The sequence below is a fragment of the Alligator sinensis genome, unplaced genomic scaffold (assembly GCF_000455745.1).
Source record: "Alligator sinensis unplaced genomic scaffold, ASM45574v1 scaffold492_1, whole genome shotgun sequence".
Lineage (NCBI taxonomy): Eukaryota > Metazoa > Chordata > Crocodylia > Alligatoridae > Alligator > Alligator sinensis.
The window spans coordinates 1,143,727-1,153,690 of NW_005842186.1; the positions used below are offsets into that span (position 1 = coordinate 1,143,727).

A 9,964-nucleotide genomic window follows, 5' to 3' on the forward strand; every position below is an offset into this window, starting at 1 on the left:
AATGGACAGAAGTTTTTTAGATGCTTTAACACTGGATAAATTTAAATAGTTCAAGCAGGTTAAAAATATAACTTGCAGTCTCTTTTCTCATAGCTCTTAGTTGTCATGTCATTGCTTTCCAGTTCTGAAGGGTTGGTGTGTGTTTACAGCATTAGGCTTGCCTTTTCCAGCCTCCCATAACCCACTTTGCCACTCCAGAGATCCCATCATAAAATGCTTATCTTGATGGCCCGTCTCCCAAGAACCCTTCCTTGAAAGGGCATGCTGTGCTACCACAATTAAAACTAACAAGTCTTCCGTTGCAAGCGCTGTGTGTTCTGTACTTTCTATAAAAATCATGTTAACGGCTGTTACTGTAGATATTAATGTCTTATCTAATCCTTTGTCTGTTTTCTGCAACTCATTTGCTTTGTTCTTTATAAGATCTGTTATCTTCTGCTGGTCTGTCACTGCATTTCTGCTGCCCCTCCCTCTAGCTGGGTTTGTCAAGTCGCCCATGTCAGAAACTAAACTCACGGGGGACGCCTTTGAGCTGTACTGTGACGTGGTTGGGAACCCCACTCCAGAGATCCAGTGGTGGTATGCTGAAGTCAACCGGGCTGAATCTTTCAAACAGCTGTGGGATGGCGCTCGGAAGCGCCGTGTCACCATTAACACTGCCTACGGGGCGAATGGGGTGAGTGTGCTGAGAATAACCCGCCTTACCTTGGAAGACTCTGGGACTTACGAGTGCAGGGCCAGCAACGATCCCAGGAGGAATGACTTGAGGCAAAATCCCTCCATAACGTGGATTCGAGCCCAGGCTACCATAAGCGTCCTTCAGAGTGAGTTCAGCACCCTACAGTAGTAGTACTGTAGTAACTAGAGGCAGTCCAGTGACCCTTCTCCTTCCTCCCCCTCCCATGACCCTTGATATAACCACCTGTTGTCTTGTTTTCTGAACCCAAGACTGTTCTTCCAGTTGTAGTGCTTAAGTGTCTGCCATCTTTGTTCTGTGCCTCTCTCCTCCCTAGGATCAAAGGACTTGGGAAAAAATCTGTGGAACTGTACTAGATCTGCTATGTGAAAACAAGCCCAGTGTCGAATTTTTGTTTCTCCCCTTCCCCTTTACTTTTGTAATAGGCTTCCAGCCATCCTATTGCTGGCTTCTTCATGAGTGCCTTTCTATTTTGGTTTGTACTCTTCCCTGATCTAACTTTTTTTTTTTTCTTCCACTTTCTTGGGATTTCTCTGAATGCTTTTCTTGCTTGTATCGTTTTGAGTACATAAACATCTGTACAAAGCCTTCCCTTTTAGTTTGTGGTTGTTGTTACATGTGAACTTTAAAGGCTGGATTTTTCCATAAAGACATGAAGCTTTTATTTTCTAAACAGCAGCATGTAGCTTAATGGGTTCTCTGATGCAGCAGCACCTTACTGATGCAGCTCTTCTGTGGTGTGAAAGCAAATGACACAGAGTAAGGGCATGTTATCAAGCTGATGTTCAGGAGCTTTAGTCAAATGATTCCCCACTGAGAATATAATCTCCCTTTTTAAATTCTTAAGGCAGAGGGTACAATTGTTTATAGCCGTTCATTCCCCTCTGAGTCAGTGTGCTGTATACATTCTGCTGGCTTCACTTCGAGCTTCTAGCCAAGTTTGGGTCTTATTTTCTGAACATGCACACACGCTCTTTATTTGCATAGAGAGAATACTGCTTGATCTCTGAGACTTAATGGTCGGTGTACAGTTTGCATCATATTCACAATGGAGTACATGCAGAGACAATTAAACTGGAAAATGAAAATGAAGAGCAGAAGGTAAAGGAGAGTGTGTTGTATTGATGTAAATGTTTTAGTGCCTGGAGACTGAGTAGCAGAGAATACGTTTTCAAAATTGTTCTGGGTATTTGTACAGATAAACCAAAATGCCACAGAACCATTGTCTAGTTACAACATGCCTCTTCAGCTTCACATTCAGTAGCCCAATATAAAGCCTCAGTGACATCCATTGAATATATGTGGTTGTATCTAAAGTACTCCATGCTCATAAACATCTGGTAATTTAGTGTTAATTTAGTATGCTCAGGAAAGATAATTTTGACGTGCCTCAGCATTACAGGAAGGTGCTACAAGATGATGGGTGTGCAGGAAGAGAAAATGGATGATGTGCTGCAGTCAGTACTGTTGGATCAGAGAACCTTGCACTGGAAAATGGAAAGAACATGGATATATGTGGAAAAATAACAGAGAGAGAACCCAATGTCATGGATTTATTTAAAAACAAAAAACCATTGGGTTGTTCAGCTTCCACTCCTAGTACTTGACCCCTCCCTAGACCTTCGAGGTCACAAAGGACTCTCACCTTAAGTTAACTCCTATCAGTTACAGCAATAAGAGTCTCTTAATTTCAGGGAACACTATTCCCTCAAGACAAAACTAAACTAAATTGTCTTGCAGCAAGTTTAACTTCTCTGGAAGTCTGTTTCCTTTCTAACATGACTCCAGCTTCTACTGCCCATGACAGTCTATTTTGTTTCCTTTTACTTCTTGCCCACCCACTCTTTTGAGTGGCCTATTGGTCTCTTCAAATGCAAAAAAAAATTGCATGCATTTGAGGGTGAGTCCTTATGAAAATGCCTTCCTGCTCCATTAGGAAATGCTTCCTATAGCCCTCAAACACATAACTGAAACTTTCCTATTTTGGAAGATGGAGGTTTACAACCTCCATCTCCTGTTGGCCTGTTCTCACACCTGCATCCAGTGTTACCTAATTCTTGAATGTATAACATGAATTTGTTGCCAAGTGCCTTGTATTTTTGTTTCACATTGGTAAGTTCAGTGTTTGTTTTCTCGGAGCACAACATACATTTTAACCAACTCTACTGCGCGCATAAAGGAGGTTGATCTATGGTTTGTGAGAAACAGGACTCTCAAACCTTTAACCTGCAGGTAATGGTACACTAAAATGAGGAAAGCTGTTTATGGAAGCACAAGCAGTAACGGGAAGGCAGAAGTCCAAGGTCTGAAACCAGCCCAGAACACTTAAGCTGTCAAGAAACTTGCTGAGTAGAAGCTGCCATGTAACTTCATGGAGTGCTGTTGCTTATACCATATAAACTAGGCTGTATATGAAATGAAAGCTTGGGGTTCAATGGTGTTGAAGTCTCCTGCTGATGAGGGTCATGATTGCTGACCTCATTTGATACCAACATGTTGGGATGTCAGAGGAAACAAAAGATCACAACCTGCTTTAATTTAATTGCTAGCGCAGGTTCAGTGCTTAATTTCAAAGCATAATGTATGGGTGGGGGGAGGGAGAAGCACCGAGTATTGGTTTTAAATTGTAGAACTAGTCTTGGTTCCAACCCAACATTATGTTTTCCATGCTCTTTTACAGTAAAATGATAGATTCTAGCTCAACATCGGCTCACTTAGGATCAGTAGTTTAATCAGGACATATGGAAAGGGATCTCCTTATGAAAATCTTCAGTATGTTACTTGGGAAATGGGGCAGCTGTCTTTTTGAGATCCTTGTCCCAGAGTACCCCTTTAGACAAGGCACTGTCTCCAGCATATTTAAACAGGCTAGCAGTGCCCTCTTGCTGTTTGGCATTTTTGCAAAATAATGTAACATTAGCATCTCTGACGTATGGCTGCTTACTAAGTGTGATTAGCACGAAGGAGTTTGGTTGCACTCAATCTTTAATGCATGCTTGCTTCAAAAATACGCACATCTCATTCCAGTATAGTTATGAAATTGCCCAGTAAGCTAGGGCCAAAAGTGTTCATTTGCTTGCCATTACTTGATTTGGGTCCACAAACTTGGGAGATCAGCTATAAATACTGCACACATTACTGAGTAGTACATAATTGGGTAAGAATAGATCTAAATTGTCAGACATGGCCATTAACACCCCAGATAGCTTGTTTGCTCAGTATTGTGATTCATCAGTGTACAGTCTGACAAAGCAGACCTAAGATGGTCCATAGCAATAGAATTTAAAAAAATGTGAAGTAAAGCCATTGCCGATTTTGTTTCTGAACTTTTAGTATACTAACTTTTCTGTTTCAGAGAACTAGTTTTTAAAGTAGTTTTCCATGACAATATGATGGCTTTAATGTTTTCTGACAACAGCATGTATGTTTTCCATTTCAGAGTCACTGCAGGCTGCACTGTCCTTTAGCCACCAGGGTAGGTTGTGGACTTTCAGTCCAGCAGCCTGTGGACAGCATTAGACTGTGCTGTAGTAACTGCTCTACTTTAAAAATGTTCAGGTCCCTATTACAGTGGCCAATAAGCCTGCCCTACCAGTTTCCTCTCTCGAGTGGAAAATATGTGTTTAGTTCCTTGACTAAAATAAATACTGATGAGATTTCATTTCAAGTTGAATAACCGTATATAAAACAAACAAGTACAGTCAGTGATTTCTAGTGAAGTTGATTTGTTTATTTGATTTCAAGAGATTTTATAATGTTGCTTTTATAGCATTTTGTTTAGCTTTTTTAATGAAAAAGCTTGTGTGCTTATTCAGTAGGGATGCAATTGAGATATGCAGAGAGAACCAGGATTTGGATGGTACAGTAACAAAAATGATTTTGCTCCATTAAGGGCCCAGGTAAAAGTCTTATTGCAGGACAGGTGGGGCAGAGTTGCACTTGAACATGGACAGTAGTGATATAATGCTAAAAGAAATGGCAAAAGGAACTGGGGTGCTTCAGTACCTACAATTTGATATCTTGGACTGGAGAGATGGTACTAGGGCTTCCAAATAGCTGCAACAGGGAGGTTGCACATCCAACCTAGTAGAAATGGGGAGGAAAAATATTTACGGAGATCAAATGGGGATTTCTCATCCTGCCTTTCTAGACGACAGCAGCACAAGAGAGCAAGTACTGGATCACTGGAGAAATGTGTGTGTTTATGATGGAAAAACAAAACAACCTTCATGGTGCCTGTAAATTTATTTTTCCATTCAATTTAATAATTTGCTTTCCAAGTGCTTTACAGATGAGACTTCAGAAGACTGCCTAGTAGGACTTAATCACTGTTCCAAATGTATTAAGATAATTCTCAGCCAGGTATATGGTACTCGCTGGTCTAACTGTTCTTCCCTGATTTTTTTCAAAACATTATGGATTGTTACTGGGAGCTATATGAATATTTGTAATAACAAACAACCAACCCCCACCCCCAGCTCCCTCACCAACATACCTTTCAGCCTTTGGGCTGCTTCCTTTTGTACCAATTTGAATGCAAAAGGAAGTCCTTGTGTTTGGAGAGAGGAGGAGAGCACGGTGCTTTCTGGAAACGCCAAATGGAATGAACAGTTATTAACAGGTCTCTTTTAAAATTCTTTGCATTTAATTTAAGAAAATGTAATGCTATCAGAGCATGCACAAATTGGTCTCGCACTTTTAATGCAATCCCTTAATAGCTAACATTGACATTTTACAGTACCAGCACTGGTTTTGAAAGCCTTGCTGCAAAAGGTTCATCCATTTCCTTTACCATTCTAATTTGTCTTACTCAGCCGTACTCTTTTGTGGAATGTTTTGAAGTTTAGATAAGATCTCCTGATCTTTCCAAATGGCAAAACTGTTTTTTACAGGGGGGCGAGGAGAAGAAGGGAATTGACTTTTTTTATAATCTGGCTGGCCTGCTTTTAAAATTTTCTTGTCCTAGTATTCAACAATTGGGCATGCTGTTGCTTTAATAACACTCAGCATTCTAATTTAAGGACCAGGTTCACAATTTAGAAATCCTACTACTTCTGTAAGGTCATAACAGTGTCTGGGCTCATACCTTTTACAAGTTCAGATCCTGCCAATTGAAATGCCAGTATTCAAGGTTTCAAAAAACAATTGACCTTTGCAAACAGTCTGTGTAATGCTTGTGTGTCTCATGGGGCTTCAAATGATATTTTTACCCCTTCAAAACTCACCTAAAATTTAGCATGCAAAATTAAACTGCACATTTCCCTTTTTTAATATTAATTAGTAATATAAATTATGGGCAACTTTCAGCTGCCCAAAGTTGTCTCTCATCTATCAACTGATTTTTAAGCTCAAGAATTGCTCCAGTTTTAGCCATCAGTGACTAGCCATTGGTGTAGCTGCCACATTTCAAACCTTAATGGAGAAGCTTAGCATAGTGTATCGTTACCTTTCTACCCCAGGGTATTATTGCAGCTACAAGGATAACCATAATGGAAATATCTCTACTTTAGACAAGGCATTGTTCACTGGGAATCTAAAGAAATGCATATTATTCCCCAGCACAGAGTATTAACTTTTTTTGAAGGCTTTATCTGTAGAGCTTTCACTTCATTCCTCTGACTGACTAAAGTTACTGAATAATATCCAGAAAAAAATTACTTCCTTAAGAGATGAAAAGAAACTGATTTTTTTTTTTTCACTCACGTAATCCTCAACTACCCAGATTCCATTGCATACAATAAAACAAAGGCCAGATTTAAATATATATATTTCTCTGCAATGTTTAGAGGTTGCCTTAACTTTGAAAACAAACAGTATAGAAATAATTAAACCATTTTTTCCATGTAGGGGAGCCAGTCCTTCAACTGTTGCCTTCACTAGTGCTCAGCTGTTTTGGGTTTTTTTTTGTGTGTGACTTTCTTGATGTCTCCCAAAATAGTGAAGCAGTATTCCTTGTGTAGTCTTTTTTTCCCTTCCCAACTCTCCTCTGAACCGTAGACTAGAGTTTGTGGGGCAGTTGTTAGCTGAGATTTTATGACTGTTTGATGTATACTTTGTTTCAGAGCCCAGGATCAATGCCAGTGAGGAAGTGACCATCCGCCCATCTGCAGTTCCCATCATACTGCAGTGCAACCTCACCACAAATCCCAGTCCTCTCCAAAGCAGCTTTTGGATGAAGAATGGGGAAGAGATTCCTGGCACTAGAAAGAATACCAACACTACAGAGTACAAGTAAGTCTGTAATGGGAGCCACTCTGCTGTCACATTGAGCTTTCCAACTTCAGTGGCCTTGCAATTGTAGAGATAAGAGGTCGGGACTCCAAGGTTCTGTTTCTGGTTCTGCTACAAGATGGCTGAGCACAGTGCACAAGACTTCTACAGTAGAGGGTCGCACCATTTCCAGGCTGAGGGGAACAGTTGAATAGTTTGAGAAAAGTAGTTCCGAAATACTGCAGTGCTTTTTCCACACCCCTTCCCCCCACATAGAGATGATCATTAATTTATGCCCTAGCACTCCCATTCAAATACTGCAGTGTGTGTATTTTGATACCTGTCCCATAATTCCAAGCACAGCTACTTACAGCTTCTTTGAAGTAGGTTTGTAACATATGAACCAGGATATGTAGACCTTAAATTCCGCTGGGAAAGGAAACTATGATATTGTGCCACCTTCTGTTACATTACAAGATGTATTTTTGCATCTCTCTCTCTCTTTGTGGATTGAGTTACCTTGGAGAGCTGAAACCACTTTTGCGTTGGTAGTTCTAGACCTTGTTTAAAATAAATCCAGGTCTCTGAAGTATAGAGAGGAGGAGACTGAACTCTGTTTAGAGTTAGTGTAGTACAGGTTTCCCTCGCTTTATGCTGTACACATCTTGGAAAATGGCGCATAACTGGAATTCACGTAAAGGGAACCCATTTTACAATGTAACAAATAGGGATATGTTCCAAGACCTTGACTGTGCTGACCCCCAGACCCATTACTACCACTTTTACAAGATCATTTGGATACTCACCAACAGCAGACAGCACACAGAAGCACAGGGTGGTGGTGAATGTGGGGATGGCAACTACGGAAACACATCACAGACAATGAGCAAGGAGCACAGATCCACACAGGAGACTATCTTCATGTGCATCACTCCCACAATGCACCGCACAAAGCAGCTGACTACAGGCTTCCACCACACCGATCGCATAAGAGTGAATTTACCTCGCATATAATACATTTTTGGTTTAAAAAGGGTCATCGCATAAGAGCGAATTTGCACACACAACCTGCATAAAGTGAGGGAAACCTGTAGTACCTGAGCCTGCAGTGACTCTAACTAAGGTTACAAACAAGGCACATTTCTCCCTAGAGAAACCATTTTCTTGTAGGGACCAAGTGCAGTCATTTAGACATCCATCTCCATTGTCCTAGTGCAGACCCTAAAAAGATTAATGGAATAAGAAATGCTAACAATTTGTTCTGGGACATTGTGAAATGTATCTGAACTGTTTTCCTGAGATTGCATTATTGAATTAATGGCAGAAAAGTGACAGTGTGTTTAGCTGCTCGCTAAACCCCGATTGGCATATACACGCATTGCCCTTCCAGTCCTGGGACTTCTCTGTTCTGGGACAAATGTAATGTCTAGCCTATTTCCTAGCCTATGTTCCTAGCCTATTTTCTTGGATACAGTAAGAATCAGTGCTGTAAGTGCCACAATTCAAGTGTTGCTTGAAGAAGACTCCCCTCAGTATGCTTGTGAATTTGCACTTTTGAATATGTCTTTTCTAGCTGTCCCCATATCTCCTGTCTAAGAATGTATAGAGTGTCAACAGCCATTTTCTTCTGACTGCCATTTTACAAGATATAGAAATTCTCCTGTAGGGGCCTCTAATTTGAGCTGAGAGATGTGATCGCTCTATATTTGTGTTGTGGGAATTGCCATGAAAAGTTGTCCTTTTAGGCCGTCTTTGGAAGTCTTATGGATTTAACCATGTCCTCAATCCACTCTGTACTAGAGTGCATCTTCTTCAACTACTGTGGTTCCTTTTGTTGCCACAGCAAAGAGCAAATGGAGCTTTCCTTTTGAGTCCTTGGGTTAGCTCTTTCCTTAGCATAGTTTTCATCTAAGTGGTGGGGAGTAGCAGAGAATAGCTTGGTGTAGATAATATATCCTTATCATGAGAGCTTTTAGTCCTCCCCAGATAGTATTGAATCCAGAGCCCCATAAGAACTTCAAGGCATGCCTCCCACCCAGCTATCATCCCAGAAACCTGTGTCCACATCTGGTACCTTCTGTGTCTGGGTGGTACCTGCAAGGTAATTCAGTGTCTGATTTGCTGTGCCTTCACTCCCTGTGCTAAAGGGAAGAGACAAGGCTCCCAGCTGATTATGCTGAGATCCTTTGACACGAAATGGGAGACCATTTTATTCCTCTGTCTTTGGGGCTGCCTTCTCTTACAGGCTTGAGATTTCAAATTTCTCAACCTCTGCTCTTGCAGAAAATTTCTTACCCAGTACTGGCTAAATCAGAAGCTGCAGAAAGACCTTTCTGGACCCTGTTTTATGGATTCTGTATCCCGGTGACAACACAGGAAGCATCTGCCTTGGCACCTGTTCACTTGTACAGGTGCCTAGGATACAGTCCCCACTTCTGTCTTCTGGAGGTGGCAGGAGTGTCTCAACACAGCTAATCCCTGCAGCCACTTTGAGAATAAAAGAAAGATCAGCTCTCTCTATCTCTATACTCTGTACCCCACTAAAGCTTCAAACTGCCCAGTGACACGCATCTCCATAGTTAGATTTCTCGGCAGAAGGCTTCTTGGGATCTCAAATGGTAAGACGTCCGTTAACACCTTTCAAATGTGACTGGTAACTGGCACCTATACTGACTTCCCTGGTTGCAGTCCAGGCCTTCCCCACCTGCAGGTTTGTCTACATAGGTAATGAAGAATGAGGGTCCCTTGACCATCCTGGGACCTCTGGTTCTTCTTCACTGTCTCAGACTCAGACTTCAGAGGAGGGATCTAATGCAGGACCATCATGAGCTACATAGTGGCCTTACATACAGGACTCCATACCTGGCTGGTGCCACGTTCTTCCCTCACTCTTGCATTTGCCTTTTGCTTATCTGACAACTGTTCTTTCATCATGCATCTCATCAGCACTGAGAATATCTTTGCACTAAGATCGGTCCTGTCTGACGAACAGGATGAAATTCTCAGAGGAAGCATGAAGACTCCTTAGGGGCATGTGTCAAAATTGGTACACCCCCC

General features: G+C 41.4%; 1 protein-coding gene across 1 annotated transcript in view; it reads left to right on the forward strand.

The window, feature by feature from the left end:
• The first annotated feature begins 337 nt into the window (after nucleotides 1–337).
• NPTN (neuroplastin) overlaps nucleotides 338–9,964 on the forward strand; it is a 44,750-nt gene continuing 35,123 nt past the window's right edge. Inside the window, exons 1-2 of the mRNA XM_025207175.1 lie at nucleotides 338–824; nucleotides 6,760–6,928. Of these exons, the coding sequence (XP_025062960.1) occupies nucleotides 338–824; nucleotides 6,760–6,928 (656 nt within the window). The remainder of the gene's footprint in view (nucleotides 825–6,759; nucleotides 6,929–9,964) is intronic.